We start from the raw sequence: 21,882 nt of genomic DNA, 5'->3' as shown, positions 1-21,882 counted from the left end.
GTAGGAGTCAGCTAGTATTACTACAATGTTCTATTGCAAATATAGCGTATCCGGATGTGATACCGGATAACTTGACTGAGGTGAGATGCCAAATAAAAAAGCAACGATGGGGTACTGCTTTGAGGAAGCGGCGTTCGAGGCGGATGACTTCCATGCTGCGACGTTCTTGGAGGAATGCCAAAGTCGCAGCCCCATTGTGCAAGTGCACCACGACCTGGAGAAGCTCATGCAGTCTCTGGAGAACCAGGTACGTACCATGATTCGCTGTACCCTTCGTGACGCAACAGTAGCTCGTCGCGATCATCGACAAAGACTACGCTGAGTTCCTGCAATTGTCCGTCAAGCTCAAAGGCGTGAACAGCGCTGTATTGTCCTTACGAAGTCCGTTGCTTCAGATCCTAGAACGTGTCCATGCTGTGAAAACCGCTGCGGTTTGTTCCGTCGCATCTCCAACACTCCTGATGAGGCTGCTTGTTGTGGTAGCATGCACTCGTGCAAAAAGCAGAGGTGCACGTGGCAGAGTTGACCGAGCTGCAGACCCAAAAGGCCAATCTTCAGCTGAGCATCACGTACGTACCTGTCGCCCGAGTGCATCCTTCCCAACATTCACCGATAGCATTGTAGAATTGCCGAAAAGTTCCACGCAGTCGAGTCGCTGCTTGGCATTACGCCAGCTGGAAACACCACGTCAGATGCATGTGATGCTGCTTCTGCCATGTTCACCTCGACCGAGCAATCCATCCGGCTAGAGCGTTCCGCGCGACTCGTCCTCGAACTCGGCAGCCTCCTCGCCCAAGGACTGGACATTCCTTCAATCTTGGTACGTATTGTGGCCATTCATCCGATCATTTAGCTCCAGGATTGCATGCAATTGTAGGCCGAGGAGCCTCGACTAGCCCATGTCGAACGCACGCTGCACCACCGTCTGGAGGTAGTAACCCTTGGACACTCCATTTCGTCACACAATCCCTCGGCCTTGTCGCCTTCATGCCATGGCTTGCATATGTCGATAGGCGGAACTCGCGACAGAGATCGTGCCCGACAGCTTTTACGCGCGGGAACACACGATCAACACTGCCAACGTCTCCCACCTCCTCCGGGCGTACGTGCTGCTGGAGGACGCGTCCACGGCCGAGTCCATGGTGGCGCGCCTGGTCATGCAACCCTTCCTAGACGAGACAATGACGCGGGGACGACTCGATGGAAAGCACCGCGGGTCCTGCGAAGGCCTGTCGGGAATGTACGCGAGCGTGCTGACGTTCGTCGAGCGGACGCTGGGGGGGGTGCTTGCGCTGGCCGTGTGTCAGGGCGGCGACGCGACCAACAGCGTCGATCTATTGGGCCAAAGTGTACGTCCACCATGCCAAAGGAGGTAGGTGGGAATGGATGGATGGACTAATATTAGGTAGGTATGGACGCCCGTGCTCGACACGATGCGCAGTAAGCTGGGCGAAGTGTTTACGCCAGCCAACCCGGATCGATTCCATCACGTCCGTCCATGTATCCCCGTCTACTCTCTTTATTATATGACTAGTTGAGCATTTACCATGTCTCAATCATCTGCTCTTCCTCCATGATCGATCGAAATCGGTCGGCTTAATCGTGGTACGTGCATGTATTTGCGTAGAACTTTACCACGTCCATGTCGTTCGTGGCTTCGCTGGAGCAGCTGTGTCTGTCGCCCGGTGCCGCCCTTCGCTTCCGCTCGACCCACGTCCAGCCGTTCCGCGACTCGTGGAACCTTGTCGTGTACATGCAGGTAGGTACTGTACGCTCTATTTTCACATCCATCTCTCTGGACCTACACATTCCATCTGTCCATCATACATATTGGTCGCATTGGATGGTCGCCCTTGTTACCCGCGAATGGCGATACGTAGTTGCGTCAAAATGAACTCAATCAAGTGTTGGCCGCAAGCAAAGCGACGCCGCGGCCCGTGGTGGACTCGACGTTTGCGTTTCCAGTGACGACGGCGACGTGGCACGTACTCGTCAAGACGTGGGCGGACGGCGTCGTGCTGGCGCCACTCGTCGCTGCATCGGCGAGGTATTCGCTCACGGTGCTGTCGCAGTACATGGCGTACTGGCGGGACCCGCTCGAGTCGGCGGTGGCGCTGGTCGCCAATGCTTCCAAGACCACCGCCACCTTGTTCGCGGACGTCCACCACCCAGGACTCACGAGCTGCGACGATGTCTATTGTCTGGGCAGTGACCTGCACCGCCTCGGGATGCATGTATGTACAACTAGGGTGTATGTAGAATCATCCATCGGAATGTAATGTCGCTCAGGTGACGCGCGACTTGGTGCGGGTGCTAGCGTCGCGAGTGCCGCTTGAGGCCATATCAGCTGACGAAGACCACGACGCCAACGAGTTTGCATTGAAATTGGTGGAAGAGGTACAGTAGGTAGTAGTATACTATAACCACACTTTAGATTAGTATGGTTATCCATGCTATAGTAGTTTGAGTAGCTAACGTGATTGAGAGAATCGATATGCAAAAATGACAATGAAATATATTCTATCTCCATACATGACCAATTTAATCGAATGGGACGACTATTACCTGCTTCTGGTATTAATACTACGTGAAAATATTATTTTTAAATATTTTGACCACTTTTCGAACCTGGTACTATTAGTACTACATATGAAAATATTATTTTTAAAATATATTTTGACCACTTTTCGAAAACTGGTACTATTAGTACTACATATGAAAATATTATTTTTAGAATATATTTTGACCACTTTTTCGAATATTCTCATATGGGAGTTAGCACGTTTTCGAATTGGCGCGCATGGAGCGGTCATGCTGGGACACTGTGGCCGTGCTGGTGTCGGACGAGTGCAAAAAGGTGTTGCCGGCGGTGAGGTATGTATATGTACATACTACTAGTATGTAGTCGCATGTTGGATAGTAATACTAGTAACACAAAGCGGATACCATGACAAGGGCGTTTGTCTAGAACGATCAAAGGCCAGTATCAAATGACCAACAAACCCATGCCCACGACGCCGTCGACGTACGTGGCGACGGTGACCCGGCCGTTGGACGAGTTTCTGGCCAAGTGGCGCGAGGACGTGGGGACGCATCCGCTGGCGTCGGACGTGCTCTCGACCACGATGGACTCGTACGCGTCGGCGGCGTTGGATCTGCTCAAGTCGGCCACGGAATTGGAGGAGTCGCTGAAAAGCCGCAAGAACCAGCGCCTGATGATGGTACATGTGTTATTACCAAGGCATCATACTATGACAAGTGGATGGTAATCTAGCAAACGTCGTCTGCATTGGTGGATGACGCCGTCTCGGACACGGACAAGATGCGGCGGCAGTTGTTTCTGGACATGCAAGAGCTCGCGAGGTAAGCATTGTCACAAGGATGATAGCCCATTGACCGTTGGTTGAATGGAAAGGATTGCTTCCGACTTTGGCGTGGACATCACCCAGTTTGCATCGTACCAGCGCATGCGTCAAGATGTAGCCTCCAACGACGTGTAGCCATCGCACTACGGATGCAAAAATGACATTGCAAGAACGCTTCCTTGGCCGAACCTCTGAAACGGAATATCACGCCAGATATAATTAAATGTAAAAGGTTGTTTGCCGTGGAATTTCAGCCAACGAAATAGAGTCAATTCAAATCCAGCCAATCACATTCCGCAGAGAGTTTAATCGAAAGAAGGCGGCAAAGGACGAGAACATGGAGCGGATTCAAGCGGCAATCAAGCGCCAAGGAAAGGCGGCGGCGTCGTCGTCGTCCGGCGGAAGACGGCTGCTTCAATGGAACGATCATGAATGGTCGGTATATCAGAAGACCCCTCCATTTGGAGGTTTGGTCGAGAACATCGTGCCGATCCGTCCACCATTGTCGACGTTGTACGAAGTGCACTACGACAGCTCGTTCAAAGGTGCCACGCCCACGGACCTCATGGAAGGGCTGATTGAACAGGCAAAGCGAGGAAAGGTGTTCAACGTGGCAACGGTCATTGATGCGTCTGGTAACGGGGTATACTACCATGAACGAGGGTACGTCGCTCTGGTGTCGTATACGTATTTCAAGGGATGGTGAGGTGTTGACGGCGCGAAACACAGGGAATGGAACGATTGGGACGTCGAGTACGTCAAGATCCCCGCTGACACTGACAACGACGCCGTCCATGATGCGGCGTCTGCAACCGAGATCGTCCCATCCAAATCGTTCGTCAACAAGTTTCTCCAGAGTGTTCAGCAGCATTTCGCTGGCGATCGATGCGACGAGAACATTGCTGTCTTTGGGGCGCGGGGCTACAACACGTCGGCCTTTCTCATCGTGTGGTACGAACCTCCTCAAAGTCGTCGTCGTCGGCTTGACATCATGTCATCGTAGCTACTTGGTGGAACTGAAGGGACTCTCGTTGAACGATGCTCTCGAAGCATACAAGAAGACCAACCCCGTGGGCATTTACTCGACTGCGTGCTTGGAAGTACGCATATCCTTCTCGTCAAAGCCTGATCATCCAAGTAGGTACTGTACAAGCGGTACTATTCCACGCTCAAACCGCAAGGCCTGCGGATTCGGCGGCCTGATCCGCCATCGTGGGACCCTGTAGCCGCGGACGACTCGCCCGAGGCCATCGGCGCCGACATCTTGACCGACGACGACAAGGCGCAGCCGTTCGTTCGTAGCCAGTCGGCGGCGATCGCGCCTCCAAAACCGGCAGCCTCCTATCCCCCTCCACCAAGCAGCATGCCGTCCACGGCGTCGCATCATCATCCGAGCTACAAACCGGCGGCCCCTCCAGTGTTTCACATGCCGCCGCCTGTCGCGAAGAAGCCCCTGACCAAAAAGCGAAAGATCCGGACGTGGGAGGACGACGTGGAGCCGTTTCCGTTCGGGGATGCCGTGCCCGTCGACTCGGCCGAGCACGAACGCCTCGTGGCGGTGGTGGCGGAGCTCACGGGCGGCCTCTCGGACGGCTTTCCCGGCTGCGAAGTACGTTCATTCGTTTGCTCTTGTTCCAAAGATTCAGTAGTTGCATGTCCATTGATTGTGTAGGCCACATCTTTGACCAAGATTCACATTCGCGACCCAACTAGAAGAGCGCCGGGGTCGTTGACCAAGGAATATCTCGTCACGTGGCGGGCTCGTGGGTATGTAAACTGAATATATATATATGCATTCCATCTTGAACGATATGTATCATTTTATATCGTGAAATATATATGCATTTCATCTTGAAATATATATATCTACGCGTTCCATCTTGATATATATATATATATATATATATATGCATTTATGTTCGATCTAGATAATCTATGTAAACTCAATATATATGCATTCCATCTTGAACTATATGTATCATTTTATATCGTGAAATATATTGCATTTCATCTTGAAATATATATATATATATGCATTTATGTTGGATCTAGATCATCTATGAATATACATATATATATATTTGCCTTGCATTTGGAATGATATTAGTACATATATATCCACCAAACACCTCATGTGGGGGTATAGAACGCGATGCTTGATTCTAGCCCTCAAGGACGCCAACTACCTCGTGTCTCGGGCTCAAACATTTACCAAGATCAACGTCAAGTTTCCACGAAAACGAGCGCTGGTAACCGACGACCACCAATAATCCCCATGTTGTACTTGTTGCTACGATGCCAGCAACGAATCCAAGGACTCATGACGTTTGTATCTAGCATGAAAACACAGACAAGACGTTGGTGGACGGCGTGCTGGTTTTGGATCGGGACGGCGGCGCGGTGGTGCGGCGCTTCCTCGCGTTCGACCTGATTGCGTGGGAAGGGGCGTCCGTGTACAAGAGCAAGCTGGAGAAGCGGCTGCAGTGCCTCCAGAATGAAATCATCCTTCCTCGCAAAACGGTACTTACGATATGACCGTTCATGTGTCGACGTACGTTCATGTTGTTGTGACCCTGATATTGGTAGGACAAAACGCTGGAAGGCGCCGACGAATCGTTCCGCGTGCGCATGAAAGATCACTTTCGCCTTGACAAGACGGAGCATCTGCTTCGGAACTTCATCCCCAAGGTGACCCATGACGTGGAAGGGCTCATCTTCACGCCCAAGCAAGCCACGTACGGCGTCGGCGGGTTTGAAGCAGATGAACCAGTGTTCAAGTTTGTCACGGATGCCAGCATGATGATGATGGGCGGGCTCGATGGCAGCCTCACGGAAGGCCAGTTGTTGCAGTACATCCAACACATTCCAAAGTAGACGAACGGCATGTCGTCGTTGAACACGACGTGATGAGAGCACCTTACTGTTAATTGATGGGGGTCGTGTTACAGTACATATGGGACAATAATACGTGGGGGGTTAATCGACGTTGCGCTTGGTCGAGTCGGCGCGGTAGTTGGCGCGGCCGTACTTGGCTTTGCGCTTGGACTTCTTCTTGGAGCTGGGGGACATGGCGGTCGTCCAGCCGTCGCCGTCGGTGGACGGTGTAGGTGAGTCCAACAACGAGCTGTTGCTAGAGTCCAAGGAACGCCCCGACCCACCGCCGCCTTCCGAGTCGTGATGCGATCGTATGCGATGGTGTCGCTCGTGATGAACGTGCTCGTGGCCTTCTCCGACTTTTTCCTCTTTGTCGGCAGCATGATGATGTCGGTTGTGGATTTGTTTGTGCTGCTGTTTCGGGCTATGCACGCGATCCTCCCCCGCTGACGGCACGACCTCAGTCGACGAGCTGGATGTAACTTCTTCATCACGAGGTTCCTCGATCTTGTTGCGGGGAGTGCTGTTGGTTCCTTCACGGTGATGCTTGACATTTCCGTCCGGTTGCCGTGGCGACGCGGGATGCGACACTCTAAGCACCGTGCGCTGAACCGTGCAGGTCGTCGGAGGAACATATTCGTTCCGCGGAGACAAGAGTCCATTCAAGTCTTCGTCCAGCGCGGGGCCTGGACGACAGCATCCGCATAGCTGATTGCCCATGATTCTCCCCTTTTGTCGGCTGGCCGTTTCAGGCAAAGATCTGAACCGAGTGCCGGTTCAAACCTTTCTATAAAGTACAGCCAAAACGGACAAGAATACGTTTGGGAAGGGAACTTTTCGATACTTTGTCGACAACCGTTTCAACATCATCACGAATCGTTTCTCCATGGAGCACGAGGCGAACTGGGGCCTCGAAGGCGATGGCGTCGTGGAGAACCTCTTCTACTACCTGTGGTGCAAAGACGAGTTTGGCGGCGGGCCGTCCCTGCTCATCCCAGACACAGTCGTGTACAAGTTCACGCAGCCCGCGTTCTGGTACTTTACGAGCACGTCTGGCAAGGTCAAGAAGAAAGTCAAGGCCAGCTTGACCAATGTGCAAATCGAAAAAGAGTTTTGCCGAAAGTCCTGTGGCGTTGACATCGTCGCGTACTACATCTACATGCTTAACGGTATGTCCTCTCTCAACCGATTGCCATCATGCCGTCCCTGTTAACGTATGCTGGTCATTCCGTGTCGTTGTGGGTGGCGGCGTCATAAACGTTAACGCACTGGGACTTCTAGACGCACCAACCATCGAATACTTCAACGCCGACGGTCTCAGTACGTACTCTTGCATTTCCATGTTCACTCATACATGTCGGGACACGCAGGGGACTTTTTGTATGCTCGGCAAAAGATCCACAACGGCGTGTTGCAGCGCTTCGTTGTGCCCAAAGGCTCGTGCAATTGTACGTCGCCGCATGCGTCCTTTGAAATCCCTTTCTCGTACACTGTGCCAACAACGTTGATGCATTTCCATCGTTCCAACAAGACGTTAGCTTAGTTGACTTTAACAACAACGCCAACTTTGCACGTTTCGTGTGCACCCAGTGTCTCATCGATAGTACTGTATCTCATAGCCATGATTCGAGCGATTTGGACGCCCAAGATGTGCCTCTTGGAACGTAAGACGAATGCGCGGCGGCTCCACGACCTCCGGTACGGCTTGTACGAGCGCGCCGTGACGTTTGACGGAGCCGACGCGTACAGCAACCCCGATCCTGTCCGGGGCTCCATCCTCCCGGGGGACATCCAGTACCTGTGCGAGCAGATCGTGGACCACGTGATGGAAGTGTCGTTTCACAAGCACCGGATCTCGCGCATGGTGCTGCATCTCAAGACGGACTCAGACGACAACGTGTGGCTGTTGTGGTCGTCATCCGTTCGTCTTGCTCACGCTGCCACGTTATGTGATTTGATCAAACCACTCGACATCAACGCCGACGCGCACGTGCCGTCGTTCGTGCACTTGAACGTCATGCCCGACGGGAAGCCGAAGTCCAAGATCAAGCAGTTTACGACTTGTCGGTCCTGCGGCGCGTCCATCGACGCGTCCGTAGGCTCCACCGTCACGTACAAAGCAATCCTCGAGCATTTCCGACAGCTGCTGCATGCTTTGAAGGTCGACATGTTGCGGCGACCGACCGCGGCGGTGCTGTGGCCGCCGGATGACAGCATCATCCACGCGGCGGGCGGCGTCGGGTTCGGCATCCTCCGGGACACGGCCCCCCACCTCCCGTCGTCGTCGTCATCACAACATGGCGCCCCCCGTCGTCCGAATGTCTCCAAACCCATCACTGAAACCGACGTGACCATCCCCCCCATGCTGCGCTCCCTGCATCCGCACCTGACCCTCGACGACTTTGGCCGGTTCTCCCACGACCCAGTGTTCTTGTACAAGACAGCGACAGTGTGCACTGACTGCTTTCTCGTGTTTGCCGACTACTCGACGTCAGCGCTCGAAGTCAACACGCTACGCCAAGAAGCCCCCGCGGTGCTCCGCCCCCAACGCGACATCCCCCCGCTCAAACAAGGCGGTCTTGTCAAGTCCACCAGCACCCTGCCCAACTCGGCGTGGATGCCGCAGAAAGGGGGCAAGTCCCCCTCGTCGATAGTTGCTGCCATGCCAAAACGCCAGTACACGTTCAAACCGCCGCCGTCGCTGCCGCAGCGCATCGACCACACCATGCTGGACGAAGTGGAGCGCCAGATGCCGTCGGAATTACTGCGATCGTCGGCGTCCGCCCCAACCATACGATCCTCGCCCCCCCCTCCCAACCAAACAACCAACCCCCACCATCCCGTCACGGCGGCCGCGTACGTTCCCGAAGCGTGGCGGCAGCAGCCAACCATGGTGCCAAACCCCCTCTTGTCCGCCAACGCGTTAACAACCATGGCCAAGGAAGACAGCTTCTTCGCCGACCTCTCGGCCTCGTCCATGACGCTGGCACAGCACCATCCGCTGCGGCACATGGTCGACAGTGCGTCCAAGTTGACTACATCAACCGCCGCCGCCTCCATCTCGAGTCTGTCAGAAGCGACGGGGCCGCCGCGAAAGGCCAAGACGGTGCGGAATCCGTACACCGTCGTCCAGACCTTGCGAGGTGACGGCACGGGGGGGGTGGCGGCGTCCTCCGCCCAAATCGACCGGAAAAAGCCCCACAAGAAGTCAACCGTTGCACGATTGTCAAGGAAATCGTCGGCCGCGAGTATGACGTTTCAACGGCTCGTGCCGACCGACGAGGAGCGCGTGACGTCGCTCAAACATCGAGAGTTCCTTCTGCAGTCGCTGCATGAGATCCAGCAACAGGTTGGTCCCTTCGTGTAGCTAGAGTTTGGTCGTTCATATGGTATTATCGTTTCTGTAGATGGCAACCCCCGACACTTTAGCCGACGTGCTCGGAGATGCATGGACAAGCGATCGACGGCAGCAGTCGGCACGGACGCCTGTGTTTGATGAAGAAGCCACCACGTATTCCACAAACTCCAACGACGACGAATATGCATGTAGCACAGAAGACCTACAGGAGAAGAATCATAGATCGAATGCAATCAAGGACGACCAGAACGACGACGAGCGCAGGGCATATGGTGGTTCAGCTCGTCGTGAGATTGAAGCCGACCTAGCGACACCCGCGATGCTGTTACGGCAGCCGCCTTTGCAAGATGACCACAGCGGGGGGGTGCTTCAATCTGAGCTTGACCCTGCTGCTATGGTGCTCACCGGTAGATCGGCGACCAGCCGCCCACAAGACGTAGACGACGGCACCGACACCCGGCATCTGACACCTCCCATGGGTGGCAGCAGTCCGCCCACTCCCTCCACGGAAGAACCGTCTTTGACTTCTGGACTCGGCGACGACTTGATCCTTCCACTGTCTACTGAAAGCTCGACATCGCAGACATTTCACGACGAAGTTAACGGCACCTCTGACTCGACCCCCGTTGACATGTCGTCAACGGAGCCAGACGGAGCTCTCGAACTGGCCATCTCTACCCAACAACTACCGTTCACGGGAGATTCAGACGCACTACCCGACGGTCTCGTCAGTGAACGGCACTCGGTCGCGTCTGACGACATGGCCATGTCCGCGAGTTCGACGCCGGCCGCCGCCGCCGACTCGTCTGGCCACGATGACATGGACGAGGGGGGAGCCACGTACTTGTAGGGCCACACAGTAGTAATAACAACACCCATTCATTCGATTGAAGTATGTCGTTCGTTGTTTGAATCTGTCTGCTAACGTTGTTATGTGACACTGTGCATTTTGCTAAACCGGGCACGGGCTTCGACGTATTCCGAGTACGAGTCTCGCTTGCGAAAGTGACTCGTGTCCTTGTCTCGGTTCATGGTCGACATCTCGGCATTGTATGCAAAATGGTCGGTAGTTGTCGTCGTCAGCTTGTAGTTGGACGCCACGGGCAGCCCATGCAAGATGCCGTCCATGTGCATCCGTTTGGCTTTCGGAACCGGCTTGGACGCGGCGGCGGCGGATGGCACGTACACATCCACCCCTCGTCCGTCGTCGGGATTGTTGCCACGACTACCAATACCACCCTACATGCCAGCCAAAAAACTCTTATGGTCACACATCCAACATTTCGTATTGAAAACAATAATGCACACAGAGCGAGATGTACCGATGAGGCGGCCGGGGGCCCGTGAGCTTGGGCTAGCAATCTATATTCACTAGAATTAGTGTTGTTTTGACAAAACGAAGTGGATGAGATTGTTTGGATACAGTACATGGCAATGTCCTTGTCTTTGGCGAGGGGGGTGGTATTGAACGACCGATCGAGTTCGACGAGCTTGACCTTTTTCGAGGCGCGGGAGGGCTTGGCGGGGGCCGCGAAGAGCGCTTTCTCCGTGTCCACTATGGCCTGGTTCACTTGCGAAGTGCTTTGCCTACAACAAGTCGTCCTGGTTGAGCTCTAAGAAGAACGACGGGCGCACCAGTCGTTGACATGGCCTTGAAAGATTGGGTTGCACAGCGAAATCGTCTGCTTGAGCGACGCCAGCTCCCGGTCCAGCGCATCGCCTTGGACCCACGACTCGCCTCCTCCCTTCTTGGCCTTTTCGCTCATCTTGACGAGTCTAAATATAACCCCCGATTCCACGCCCAGGTACTACTACGATAGTCGACTAATATACGATGCTCCAACCATGAATGAAACGCCCACTTTGCATTTTGGTTTTGAAAGTGATATCTACTTCTATCTACAGTGTATATTGTCCTTTTACCCAAAATTTGGACTTTTGTGTTGATTCACCAAATCTATGGATCCACTCTTTGTCCTGACTGTTGTATGTAAAAGAATCGTCCATTGTCACACTAATTTAAATCACACACTAATTCAGTGTTGAGAGTATATATACAGTACGTACTACTACGTAGTATTTGATTGGTCACTTGACTTGTGTTGTGGGTTTTGATTGGTCGTATATCGATTGTCTGCCATCTTAACGATTTGAAATATATTGTTTCCGAACTACATGATGATCCTCTCCATCATCGTCGTTGTTGTGTCCAGTCATTACACAAGCGGTTGGATGTCCATTTCAACGACCGACGCCGGGTACAGCAGCTCGTAGTTGTGGAGCACTTGGGGGTGCAGCACGCCGAACGTTCCGAGCTTGGTCGCGGCGCCGTCGCAGTGCCACACAATGTCGGCGCAACGTCCTTCAAAGAACGTCGGATCTACAGCCATAAACAGGTGGGGGGTGTTGTCAGTGTTTACGTTTCTCCGCATTTTCTATAGGAACAACCACGTACTGGCGGATGGGACGATGGCGTAGTAGTTGGTGGGGGAGTGGTGCGGGTCCAGCACGCACGGGACGCCAACCAGCTGCATCACCCGATCCACGAGCCCATGGATCACTTCGAAGCCATCTGTCTGGCCCGTGTAGAGCGCGCAGAGGCGGCGGATGTTGGCCGCGCCCACGTCGCTACCCGCCGGGTCGAGCACCACCACGTCCGAGATTTCAAACAACTTGAGTCCGTCCTTGAAGCTCAAGCCCTTGTTGTTTTGCACTGTCTTGAGCACCCCCGGGATCATGGTTGTGCGCACAACCTACCCCATACACAAGATCCAATATATCTGTCAATATATATAAAAAAAAATATATATAAAAAAAAATAACGGGTCATGTCGACAGTAGTATCTACCTCAAACTCGATCGTAGCTGGGTTGGACAGCACCACCGCGGACGTGCCGTCGTCGGGGCGGTTGAGCAGCTTAAAGTTCTCGTCATGCGAGCACAATCCGTGCGTGAGCAGTTCGAGGTACCCGGCGCGCGAGATCTCGTTGCGGAGGTGGTCGCCCAGGTTGTTGAGCGGCTGGCCCCCGCCGACCGTGAGCGTGGGCGGGAACGTCATGGGAATGTTGTCAAAGCCGTACGCGATGCCCACGTCCTCCATCACGTCCACAGCATGCAAAATGTCGGACCGCGTCGGCGGCACTTGCACCTCGATCGAGTGGATGGCGGGAAGGTACGTGGCCGCCAGCTGCATCTTGACGCACAAGTCGCAGATGCGCTGGACGTCCAGGTCGATCACTGGACGCTTGCCAAACAGCATCGAGTGGATGTCGTCCACCTTAGTGACCACCTACTCACCAGACTCGTCAACTATGAACCTTCAAACTCAAAACCATCTCCAACAAGAGTTGCCATGAAGGACATCTGGCGAATTCAAGGACATCTGGACAAGTCGACGACATGTGGTGGACGTACTTGGCGGTTGGACAGGTCCGGCGTCACTTCGCGGTGGCCGTCGCGGTCGTACGTGATTTCCACGGGTTCCACCGTGAATGGGACGTCGCAGTACTGGGAGAACATGGCGATGACCGTGTTCAAGACGACGTTGGCCTTGGTGATGTCTGTGGCCGTGCACTCGACGAACACGTTGCGCGTCGACAGTTTGATCTACTCGCGACGACAAGACATGGGTGACGACAGACGAGATGTACAGACGCACCTTGGAATGCTCCGAGTTGATGATCGGGGGCAGGGACAACACGGTGCCGTTGCTGTCGCGAATGACGGGATACGCGGGAAGGTCGTAGATGATGTCGGTGTACGGCTTGAGGTGCTTGGCGTCGGGACTGGTGCGGTAATGATCAAGCAGTTCCTTGGCGTTGAACTCGCGGCTCTGGCTGAGCGGGACGAACGAAATGTCTGTTGGCACTTGCGCTTCGTACGTGAACGGACCTTCGATCGTGTCCAAGTCGTGCGTGCCGATGGCGACCAGCGTGCGGCGACGGCAGATGTTCTGGTGCAACTTGTCTTGCAAGTCGATGAAGCTGTCGTAGCGCGGCTGGGTGAACGTGACCCCGCGCAACACGCACGACACGACGTACGGACGCGACGTTTCCAGGCCGTGGCCGTGTTTGACTGTGAGGCGGTGGACGGCGTGGTTCTTGGCCGCGACGACTTGGAACACCGGCGGCAGTTCCTTCTTCATGAACACGCGCAACGCACGCGCAATCCCTTCAACACAGAGCAAGTCGTATCGGTTTGCTGGTACGTCAATTTTGTAGATGACCGTGTCGTCGGCGCCGATGGCGGCGTTCACGCCCTGCTCCTTTTGCTTGATCTGGCGCTCGCTCGTGATGTCATCCAGCTCGATGCCGAACTCAAAGCACAGATGATCGAACTCTTCGTCCGTGAATGTCTGGCCGATGGCCGCGAACAATTCGTCGCGCTTTACTCCAACGGTCGGCATGTTGTCAATCTGCGGTCGCAAAATCTGCGCCACCCTGCCTTAAGCAGGAAGCTCTCAATCACATGCACGACCAAATGTAAAGGGACCGCATGGCATATCAATATATAATAAGCCTGATTTGAACACTAAGCTTTGGTCGTACATACAATAACATACATATTTATACTTGGACAAAATATAGTATGTGCACTATCCTATTCTGCATTAACCAATCGATGGTTGTGCTCCATGCGAATTATCCCTCCTCGATCATCCGGATAAAATGTTTTCCGTATTGGCGTCTTGATTGGCTATATAGTACAGCCATATGATTGGCTAGTTTTAAATGAAACAAACGTGTTTTAAACACAGCTGAACGAATTGATCTATATGTACCTACCGATATGCTACAGTACTGTACTGTAGCTTTCAAAGAAACTGTTCCTGTATGTAAAGTACCCTTGTGAACGTACTGTATCAAAGTGGTGCACTGGATGCAGGGTGTATGAATACTAACGTTCTACGAATAACATCCATATCGTTCAAACGAGTTATGAGGTGTTCTTGCACGAGTGCATCCGGGTTCAGTGTACTGTACTGGAATGCGTCGTTTACAACGAATCATGGGATATAAATAAATACGCACGAGTTGACTTGGTTTTACTATGTAAGCTTTTGTTCAGATTCGACTTTTCTCGATCAGAGAGTGAGTACATCTCGATGATGTGATTTGATTGGGTTAGCTTTTGCGGGGTAGGGTTCTTGCAGACGCCATTTAAACCCCCATTAAACTTGACTTTTGTATGGTTGACGCCATTGCAGTGCCGTTGGTAGCCAGTAAAAACGTTCTTCCTACCGTTCCGTCATTATCGAATTTGATTCCGTAATCAGAGGGCATCGCTGGCTTACGCGTCTGCTTAGTAATCACGTCATGGATCGATATGGAAATCACCTTGGCGGCGGCGGTGGCCACGGTCAACACAACCAGCATCCAGGACAGCACCCCGGACATCATGGTGGCAACCAGCAGCATGGACACCATTCGATGAACGGAAGTAACGGCGGATTGAACATGAACGGCCTCCCGCAGCTCAACATGGGCGGCATGCCACCGATGTCCAACGGCTATGACCTCGGCGGATATGACCAAGGAAACAGCTACATGAACCAAACGAGCTATTTGAATGTACCACCCCCTGCCATGCATTCCCAAAGCGGTGGCAGTGGCATGCAATCTCTCTCGTCCTCGGCCGCGCACTCGCCCATGCCTGCTGCGACAAACAACGCGCCCAAAGCAGCCAAGGCGAAACCAGCTGTCGCTGCGTCGCGCAAGCGAAAAGCTCCCAGCGAGACGCAATCGATCCCTGATGCCCCGGACAGTCCAACGTCCTCGAAGGGAGGCGACGAAAACTCGAGTGACCCCAAAGCCCGTCGTCGCGCCCAAATTGCTAAGGCCGCCCGGAAGCATCGCCAGCGCCAAAAGGACGAACTGGTCGCGCTTCGTGACAAGGTGAAGGACTTGAAGGAGCAGATTGAAGTTCTGCAGAGCTCGGAGCCATCGGAACACGACACGGAGATCGGGTGGAAGCAAGAAGCGGAGCAGCATGCCGAGATTCGCGCGCGCGTGGACCAAGAAAACGAGTTCTTGCGCAAGACGCTAATGGAACAAATGAAGTTCATCCAACGTCTGCAAGACTACTTCACCAAGCAGCCTCTGTTGAACGCGCCGTCCCTCAACAAGATGTTGACGTCGTCGCCGTCCATGGGCATGTCCGCACCGCCAGCGCCCGCCCTCATGCCGCCTCCGACGATGCCGTCTTCGTTTTTCCAACTGCCGACTGTCTCCTTCCGTGAAACACTGCAAAAGCTCGCGGACGAAGGGATGCAAATGTGCACGGACAGCATTCAATACGGCGAGCAACTGTTCCGCGCGCCGCTGGTGCCAAACATGACGTACCTCGGCATGACGGTGCAGTACGAAGTCGCCAAGGACGCGATCAATGTGTTTTCGCGGTTGACGATTCCGCACGTCAACTTTGTCGGCGCCGCCGACAAGATCTGGGACCTATATTCGTCGCGCCAATTCCACCTGGACTTTCCCTTGACCGAATCGTTCGAAGTGCTCGACGCGATCGACAACGACACTAAGTACACCCGGTCGATCTTGAACTTGACGTTGCCAAACCCGGACAAGAACGGCAACTCAAAGGTCAAGTCGGAGCGCCTGCATATCGTCAAGCGCCGCAACGTCGGCAACGCCGTGTATATTGCGTCGCGAAGCGTGAACGACGACCCATCGTGGCCGCCGACCCCGTCGTATGTGCGCCGCAACATGAACGTGGGCATCATGCTTCGAGATACGGTGGACGAAGGCCGTCCCGCCACCGAATGCATGTGGTGCATCAAGGTGATCATGGACCAATACACGGACACGTCGGTGGTGGCCAACAGCCAAGACACGATCTTGCGCAACTTGTTCGAAGTCACCCCCGCTTTCTTCAAGGCCATGGTGGAGAAAGTGCAGCTCTAATGCAGGGGTAGTGTGTATAAGAGGGCTGTCTAATGGGACTCCAATTTGTTTTGCTTGATGTTGAAGTCAAAGGTTATAGCCAATCATATGGTCTATTTAGTTGAATTATAACCAATCAAAGACCATGAAGGATTCGACTTGCAGTTTGTAGGGGATTCTTCGTGAACGGTCGAATTTCGAAGTTCGACGAAATCTGCGGATCAAACGATATCTTGGGTTTGAGGTCGAAGCAAGAACATGGGGCAAGGACAGAGCGGGCTCCCTGGGAGCAAGAAGGGCGACAAGAAGGACGAGCCGCCGAAGAAGAAGAAGTTCGAACCCCGAGGGGGAGCTATTACCCGCAAGCGCAAAAAGAAGAAGGGCCCGTCGGCAGCCACGCGCATTCCGGCGGTGTTCCCGACCGCAAAATGCAAGCTTCGTTTGCTCAAGCTGGAGCGCATCAAGGATTTCTTGCTGATGGAGGAGGAATTCATCAAGAACCAAGAAGTGATGAAGCCGAAACAAGAGAAGGACGAAGAGGAACGCTCCAAGGTCGACGACCTGCGCGGGACGCCTATGGGGGTAGGCACCCTTGAAGAAATGATCGACGACAACCACGCGATCGTGTCGTCGAGCGTCGGGCCCGAGTACTACGTAAGCGTCATGTCGTTCGTGAACCAAGATCTGCTTGAAGCCGGGTGTTCCGTGTTGCTCCACAACAAGGTCATGGCGGTCGTGGGGATCTTGTCCAACGACACCGACCCAATGGTGAGCGTGATGAAGGTCGACAAGGCGCCGCTGGAATCGTACGCGGACATTGGGGGGTTGGATCAACAGATCCAAGAAATCAAAGAAGCCGTGGAATTGCCGCTCACCCATCCCGAACTGTACGAAGGCATCGGGATCAAACCCCCGAAAGGCGTCATCTTGTACGGCGAGCCCGGCACGGGCAAGACGCTCCTAGCCAAAGCAGTGGCGAACCAAACGTCTGCTACGTTTTTGCGCGTGGTCGGGTCCGAGCTAATTCAAAAGTACTTGGGCGACGGCCCCAAGCTCGTGCGCGAAATGTTCCGCGTCGCCGACGACCACGCGCCATCCATTGTGTTTATCGACGAAATCGACGCCGTCGGAAGCAAGCGGTACGACTCGAGCAGCGGCGGCACCCGTGAGATCCAACGAACGATGTTGGAGCTGCTGAATCAGTTGGACGGGTTTGACGAACGTGGCGATGTCAAGGTACATATCTCTGTTGTGTGTTCGATACGTTTGTTTCGAACGATTTGGGGGGTTGTTGAACGTTCTGGTACATATTGGAATTCTCTGTTGTGTGTTCGAGACGTTTGTTTCGAACGATTTGGGGGGTTGTTGAACGTTCTGGTACATATTGGAATTCTCTGTTGTGTGTTCGAGACGTTTGTTTCGAACAATTTGGGGGGTTGTTGAACGTTCTAAACGTGGAATTGGACAGGTGATCATGGCGACAAACTCGATCGAAAGCCTGGACCCGGCGTTGATCCGCCCCGGACGCATTGATCGGAAGATTGAGTTTCCGCTGCCGGACGTCAAGACGAAGCGCCGCATCTTTTCCATCCACACGAGCCGCATGAGTCTGGCGGAAGACGTGGACTTGGAAGAGTTTATCATGTCCAAGGACGAACTCTCGGGCGCCGACATCAAAGCCGTGTGCACCGAATCGGGACTCCTTGCGCTCCGCGAACGCCGCATGCGCGTGACGCAGACGGATTTCAGAAAAGCCAAGGAAAAGGCGCTGTACAAGAAGAAGGCCAACATCCCCGAAGGCTTGTACTTGTAATGGACGACAGACACCATGAATGAATGAAGTCGAGTTGACGAGGTTTGGTTCATGCGACCGCAGGATGGACGATGGAATGTGCAATGCCTATCGCCCACGACAGGTCCTTGTACACATGGAGAATGTTCAATGGACATACTAGTATTGCATTGTCCTGGCATGTGCTGGAGTGCTCGGGGTCACCATGTTGGTGGTGGCAGCTGGAGGAGGATGCTGCCGTGTCACGAGGGCGGTTCGATCGATCCAATTAAATGCGCTTGGAAATTGCAGTGTTCTATTTCCAAATGCGCACTTAATAGAACCTGTATTGAAGTTGAAGTGCGTCGCTGATTGGCTGAAATTCTGTTGACGTATCTTGGAAAATCGACTTGGGTTGGGTATGGTTTCATTTTGAACAAGCGTGGTGATCTTGCAATATGAGCAAAAAGACCAAAGCAACGGCGGCGACGGCGGAGAAGACGTTCCAGTACCAAGATGAGCTCCCTCCATTGCCCCTTCCGTCCCTGGAACAGACCATTGACGCGTACATCAAGAGTTGCGAACCCATGCTGTCGGCATCGGAATTGGAGCATACGAAAGGCGTGTGCCACGACTTTCTCCACGGCGTTGGGCCGCAGTTGCAAGCGATCTTGGAAGAGCGCGCCGGGTCCGAGAAGAATTGGATCGAGGAATGGTGGGAAACCTTCGGGTACATGAAGCCGCGGTATCCGTCGGCGATCAACATCAACTGGTACGGCGTGGTGCCTGGGAACTGGGGGCCGCGAGAAATGAGTCAGAGCGAAGCCGCTGCCATCTTCACCGTTGCCTTGCTGCAATATCGCAAGGAATTCCTCGCGTAAGGTGTTGCCAGAGGGAATGCAAATCTCATGTTGCTACGCCACTAGGGAAGCAATTCCGCCCGAGAAAATGATGGGCAAACCGCTGTGCATGTTCCAGTACACGCGTTTCTTCAACTCGTGTGTCATCCCAGGCGAAGACTGCGACGAGATCCAAGTCTACGACCACAACCAGCGCCACATTGTGATCCTCCGCAACAACTGCATGTGGGTGTTGGACGTGCTCGACGAGCAAGGCAACGCGTTGTCGGTGCCCGAGTTAGTCAAGTACGTCGTCGCCCCCTTCCGTTTACTCCTCCATATTCACGACACTCGTGTCATGCAGCGCCTTTGAAGCGATACGCGCCGAAGCCACCGGCCTGTTTGACCTCGAACGCTACCCTCCCGTGAGCGTGTTGACGTCGGAGAACCGCACGAATTGGGCCAAAGTACAGTTATATTTCGTGTTGTTTTCACGTTTTTCACCATTCTTTGATAGGCCCGGGCGTACTTGATCTCCCTGGACGCATGCAACAAGGAGTCGCTCGAGATCATCGAGAAGGCGCTGTTTGTCGTCGCCTTGGACGAAACCTCCCCCGCCAATTCCGAGCAAGTCGCGCAAAACTGTCTGTTGGGAGATGGTCGAAACCGGTACATCCTGTATAGATGCCCTGTTTTCTTTCTTGGGACGGACATTCCTCTCGAAGTTTGTATGTGACGAACGATATATATCGTAGCTGGTACGACAAGCCTGTGGTGTTGGTCGTCCATGAGAATGCCCGCACGGGCATCAACGGCCAGCACGCGTGGGCCGACGCGCTGGTGGTCGTGCGCATCTTCGCGTACTGCGCCAAGTACGTGAATGACAACTTCAAGCAGTTCTTTGCGCACAAGACAGTCATGGGCCCACCCAAGCACACTCCCCGCCGCCTCAAGTGGAAGATCGACAACAACGCGCTCACCGCCATCGAGTGTGCGTCCGCCGCCATCAGCAAACTCATCCAGGTCTGTCCATCGCCACGACCCCATATTTGGCTAAACGGCATTCCGTACGTGACTCCTATTGTGTGCTTGTAGGCGAGCGATCTCTCGACGCTACTGTTTCAGCATTACGGCCACGCGTTCCTGAAGCGATACAAGCTGTCCCCAGACTACTTTATCCAGCAAGCAATCCAACTGGCCTACTACAAAATGTACAAGGAGCTCCCAGCGGTGTACGAGACGGCGCACACGCGGCTGTTCTACCATGGACGCACGGAGACCGTTCGATCGCTCACGAACGAGTCACTCGCGTTCGTCAAGACGATGGAGTCGACTGCCGAGGTACTATTTTCTACCGAGTACTCATTCGAACGAGTACTCATCCATTCTACTGAGTACTCCAATATTCTACTGAGTACTCATTCTACTGAGTACTAATTCTACCGAGTACCCATTCGAACGAGTACTCATCCATTCTACTGAGTACTCCAATCTACCGAGTACTCGATTCTACTGAGTACTCATTCTACCGAGGACTCATTCTACCGAGTACTCATTCTACCGAGTACTCATTCTACCAAGTGTACTTGTTCTACCGAGTACTGATGAGGTGATATCATTTTCTTGCAGGCGTCGGTCAAGTGGGAAGTGCTCCAAACCGCGCTCAAGCGACATGGCCAAGTGCTCAAGAACAGTCTGCTGGCGCAAGGCGTGGACCGCCACCTCATGGGGCTGCAGATCGTGTCGGAGATGTCTGGCATCTCGCCGCGGCCGTCGCTGTTCACGGACAAGGCGTTTGAGCTGACGAAGCGGTACCGCATTAGCACGAGCAACATCAGCGGCACGGCGGGCGCGAGTCCCATCTGGGGCGGGTTCTCGGCCATGTACAATGACGGGTACGGCGTCTGCTACGCGCTGCAGCCGGATCGGATCAACTTCAGCATCACGGCGTACCACACGGACCCGACCACGAGCGCCGCCACGTTCAAGCGCCACTTGGAAGCCGCGCTGCTGGACATGGTCGAGCTCTGCCTCAGCCGCAACGTGATTTACGTGGGCCAGTCCAACTTGTAACCCCATCATAATGATGAGCCTGCATATGTTCGAGCTTTCGTTTCAGAGGACCGATGGATGGTAGAGAGATACGAATGAGTCGAGTGGATTGTTAGACAACAAGGCTGTCGTGTAAAGTGTAGTAGCTGGTGCTCGAAGGAGATTGGGTCGTGATGGCGAGGACGAGGTGTCGTGGAAGCTGGGCATCGAGGTCGCAGGACAGAGCTATGGAGGAACGAACATGGGCAACCCTAGAAGCCATGGCACGGTGAGTGGCAAGAGGGTATATCATGACGAGAATGGAGATGCATCGTCGTCCACCTACTCCCGCATGTCGAAGGGGAAATGGTCGGCATGGCAAATCACTGCTGTCCAAGTGGCGCGGTCGAGGTCGTTGGGATCGGCATCGCGACGAGGTAGAGAAGTACGAGCCGTTAGGGCTTGTAGAGATAGAATGCCCACGAGGACGAACGACTTGTGAGAGCTCGACATGCATTGTACGACGCGCCATTTCTCCATGCCCTTGCGATGCACAACGTCCATCCATACCTAGGGGAATGCACATAAGGTCTTGCCAGTGTTGCCAATAAGAACCAACGTCATGCACGTAGAGAGGAATGTGTGGATACGTCAGCATCCAGGAGTGCTTGATGCGCAAGTCCACGTCCACCTGCGCCGCCGCTTCGACACTCGTCACAATCGATGCTGTCATTGTCGAATTTGACATTAT

The 21,882-nt window shown here is 53.9% G+C and overlaps 10 protein-coding genes across 13 annotated transcripts; 6 read left to right on the top strand and 4 right to left on the bottom strand.

Annotated features, from left to right (window-relative positions):
- Positions 1–106: 106 nt before the first annotated feature.
- H257_05897 (hypothetical protein) lies at positions 107–3,500 on the top strand (the record flags this gene model as incomplete). Its single annotated transcript, XM_009830910.1, has 14 exons — positions 107–247; positions 291–431; positions 484–569; positions 625–820; positions 878–931; positions 1,014–1,349; positions 1,410–1,490; positions 1,628–1,759; positions 1,881–2,234; positions 2,290–2,397; positions 2,780–2,874; positions 2,969–3,221; positions 3,275–3,363; positions 3,416–3,500. 14 exons carry the CDS (start codon positions 107–109, stop codon positions 3,498–3,500), a joined length of 2,151 nt encoding a protein of 716 aa, XP_009829212.1.
- Positions 3,501–3,702: 202 nt separating this feature from the next.
- H257_05896 (hypothetical protein) lies at positions 3,703–6,239 on the top strand (the record flags this gene model as incomplete). Its single annotated transcript, XM_009830909.1, has 8 exons — positions 3,703–4,028; positions 4,095–4,316; positions 4,369–4,465; positions 4,507–4,974; positions 5,038–5,132; positions 5,512–5,614; positions 5,703–5,885; positions 5,952–6,239. The coding sequence occupies 8 exons, from the start codon at positions 3,703–3,705 to the stop codon at positions 6,237–6,239; spliced, it is 1,782 nt and encodes a 593-aa protein (XP_009829211.1).
- Positions 6,240–6,341: 102 nt separating this feature from the next.
- H257_05895 (hypothetical protein) lies at positions 6,342–6,959 on the bottom strand (the record flags this gene model as incomplete). Its single annotated transcript, XM_009830908.1, has 1 exon — positions 6,342–6,959. One exon carries the CDS (start codon positions 6,957–6,959, stop codon positions 6,342–6,344), a length of 618 nt encoding a protein of 205 aa, XP_009829210.1.
- A 143-nt stretch (positions 6,960–7,102) lies between these two features.
- H257_05894 (hypothetical protein) lies at positions 7,103–10,484 on the top strand. 3 transcript variants are annotated; one of them, XM_009830905.1, is made up of 5 exons: positions 7,103–7,408; positions 7,521–7,559; positions 7,610–7,687; positions 7,859–9,588; positions 9,647–10,484. In XM_009830905.1, the coding sequence occupies exons 1-5, from the start codon at positions 7,126–7,128 to the stop codon at positions 10,445–10,447; spliced, it is 2,931 nt and encodes a 976-aa protein (XP_009829207.1). In that variant the 5' UTR covers positions 7,103–7,125; the 3' UTR covers positions 10,448–10,484. The 3 variants fall into 3 exon arrangements, with proteins under 3 accessions (XP_009829207.1, XP_009829208.1, XP_009829209.1); XM_009830906.1 differs by lacking the exon at positions 7,610–7,687; XM_009830907.1 differs by having other exon boundaries at positions 7,521–7,687.
- On the bottom strand, positions 10,480–11,422 carry H257_05893 (hypothetical protein). The gene is made up of 4 exons (XM_009830904.1): positions 11,233–11,422; positions 11,026–11,184; positions 10,920–10,959; positions 10,480–10,836 (listed from the first exon to the last, which is right to left on the bottom strand). Exons 1-4 carry the CDS (start codon positions 11,361–11,363, stop codon positions 10,528–10,530), a joined length of 639 nt encoding a protein of 212 aa, XP_009829206.1. The 5' UTR covers positions 11,364–11,422; the 3' UTR covers positions 10,480–10,527.
- A 221-nt stretch (positions 11,423–11,643) lies between these two features.
- Positions 11,644–14,029, bottom strand: H257_05892. Of its 2 annotated transcripts, XM_009830902.1 has the most exons (5): positions 13,256–14,029; positions 13,012–13,203; positions 12,446–12,886; positions 12,053–12,350; positions 11,644–11,977 (listed from the first exon to the last, which is right to left on the bottom strand). In XM_009830902.1, the coding sequence occupies exons 1-5, from the start codon at positions 14,000–14,002 to the stop codon at positions 11,814–11,816; spliced, it is 1,842 nt and encodes a 613-aa protein (XP_009829204.1). In that variant the 5' UTR covers positions 14,003–14,029; the 3' UTR covers positions 11,644–11,813. The 2 variants fall into 2 exon arrangements, with proteins under 2 accessions (XP_009829204.1, XP_009829205.1); XM_009830903.1 differs by having other exon boundaries at positions 11,644–12,350.
- An 810-nt stretch (positions 14,030–14,839) lies between these two features.
- On the top strand, positions 14,840–16,576 carry H257_05891 (hypothetical protein). The gene has a single exon (XM_009830901.1). The coding sequence runs from the start codon at positions 14,913–14,915 to the stop codon at positions 16,509–16,511; it is 1,599 nt and encodes a 532-aa protein (XP_009829203.1). The 5' UTR covers positions 14,840–14,912; the 3' UTR covers positions 16,512–16,576.
- A 146-nt stretch (positions 16,577–16,722) lies between these two features.
- On the top strand, positions 16,723–18,510 carry H257_05890 (26S protease regulatory subunit 4). The gene is made up of 2 exons (XM_009830900.1): positions 16,723–17,726; positions 17,959–18,510. Exons 1-2 carry the CDS (start codon positions 16,749–16,751, stop codon positions 18,301–18,303), a joined length of 1,323 nt encoding a protein of 440 aa, XP_009829202.1. The 5' UTR covers positions 16,723–16,748; the 3' UTR covers positions 18,304–18,510.
- Positions 18,511–18,701: 191 nt separating this feature from the next.
- H257_05889 (hypothetical protein) lies at positions 18,702–21,219 on the top strand. The gene is made up of 7 exons (XM_009830899.1): positions 18,702–19,138; positions 19,188–19,406; positions 19,465–19,567; positions 19,618–19,769; positions 19,856–20,123; positions 20,196–20,441; positions 20,730–21,219. Exons 1-7 carry the CDS (start codon positions 18,720–18,722, stop codon positions 21,171–21,173), a joined length of 1,851 nt encoding a protein of 616 aa, XP_009829201.1. The 5' UTR covers positions 18,702–18,719; the 3' UTR covers positions 21,174–21,219.
- H257_05888 (hypothetical protein) lies at positions 21,183–21,877 on the bottom strand. Its single transcript, XM_009830898.1, has 3 exons — positions 21,751–21,877; positions 21,478–21,701; positions 21,183–21,403 (listed from the first exon to the last, which is right to left on the bottom strand). The coding sequence occupies exons 1-3, from the start codon at positions 21,862–21,864 to the stop codon at positions 21,265–21,267; spliced, it is 477 nt and encodes a 158-aa protein (XP_009829200.1). The 5' UTR covers positions 21,865–21,877; the 3' UTR covers positions 21,183–21,264.
- Between the last annotated feature and the right edge of the window lie 5 nt (positions 21,878–21,882).

Source organism: Aphanomyces astaci (genome assembly GCF_000520075.1).
Source record: "Aphanomyces astaci strain APO3 unplaced genomic scaffold supercont1.11, whole genome shotgun sequence".
NCBI classification, from domain to species: Eukaryota; Oomycota; class Saprolegniomycetes; order Saprolegniales; family Verrucalvaceae; genus Aphanomyces; species Aphanomyces astaci.
This window is presented reverse-complemented; position numbering and strand designations above follow the sequence as displayed.

Coding starts and splice junctions, on each gene's coding strand:
- H257_05891 (XM_009830901.1), top strand. CDS start 14,913: ATGGATCGATATGGAAATCACCTTGGCGGCGGCGGTGGCCACGGTCAA.
- H257_05892 (XM_009830902.1), bottom strand. CDS start 14,002: ATGCCGACCGTTGGAGTAAAGCGCGACGAATTGTTCGCGGCCATCGGC. Junction 13,204..13,255: donor TCAACTCGGAGCATTCCAAG/GTGCGTCTGTAC, acceptor CGTCGCGAGTAG/ATCAAACTGTCGACGCGCAA. Junction 11,978..12,052: donor CGCCATCGTCCCATCCGCCA/GTACGTGGTTGT, acceptor TTATGGCTGTAG/ATCCGACGTTCTTTGAAGGA.
- H257_05893 (XM_009830904.1), bottom strand. CDS start 11,363: ATGAGCGAAAAGGCCAAGAAGGGAGGAGGCGAGTCGTGGGTCCAAGGC. Junction 11,185..11,232: donor CAAGGCCATGTCAACGACTG/GTGCGCCCGTCG, acceptor GACTTGTTGTAG/GCAAAGCACTTCGCAAGTGA. Junction 10,837..10,919: donor GGCCCCCGGCCGCCTCATCG/GTACATCTCGCT, acceptor GCTGGCATGTAG/GGTGGTATTGGTAGTCGTGG.
- H257_05888 (XM_009830898.1), bottom strand. CDS start 21,864: ATGACAGCATCGATTGTGACGAGTGTCGAAGCGGCGGCGCAGGTGGAC. Junction 21,702..21,750: donor TTCCTCTCTACGTGCATGAC/GTTGGTTCTTAT, acceptor GCATTCCCCTAG/GTATGGATGGACGTTGTGCA. Junction 21,404..21,477: donor TTCCCCTTCGACATGCGGGA/GTAGGTGGACGA, acceptor CATGGCTTCTAG/GGTTGCCCATGTTCGTTCCT.
- H257_05894 (XM_009830905.1), top strand. CDS start 7,126: ATGGAGCACGAGGCGAACTGGGGCCTCGAAGGCGATGGCGTCGTGGAG. Junction 7,409..7,520: donor CTACATCTACATGCTTAACG/GTATGTCCTCTC, acceptor TGGGACTTCTAG/ACGCACCAACCATCGAATAC. Junction 9,589..9,646: donor TGCATGAGATCCAGCAACAG/GTTGGTCCCTTC, acceptor TCGTTTCTGTAG/ATGGCAACCCCCGACACTTT.
- H257_05890 (XM_009830900.1), top strand. CDS start 16,749: ATGGGGCAAGGACAGAGCGGGCTCCCTGGGAGCAAGAAGGGCGACAAG. Junction 17,727..17,958: donor ACGAACGTGGCGATGTCAAG/GTACATATCTCT, acceptor GGAATTGGACAG/GTGATCATGGCGACAAACTC.
- H257_05889 (XM_009830899.1), top strand. CDS start 18,720: ATGAGCAAAAAGACCAAAGCAACGGCGGCGACGGCGGAGAAGACGTTC. Junction 19,770..19,855: donor TTGGGAGATGGTCGAAACCG/GTACATCCTGTA, acceptor TATATATCGTAG/CTGGTACGACAAGCCTGTGG. Junction 20,124..20,195: donor CCATCAGCAAACTCATCCAG/GTCTGTCCATCG, acceptor GTGTGCTTGTAG/GCGAGCGATCTCTCGACGCT.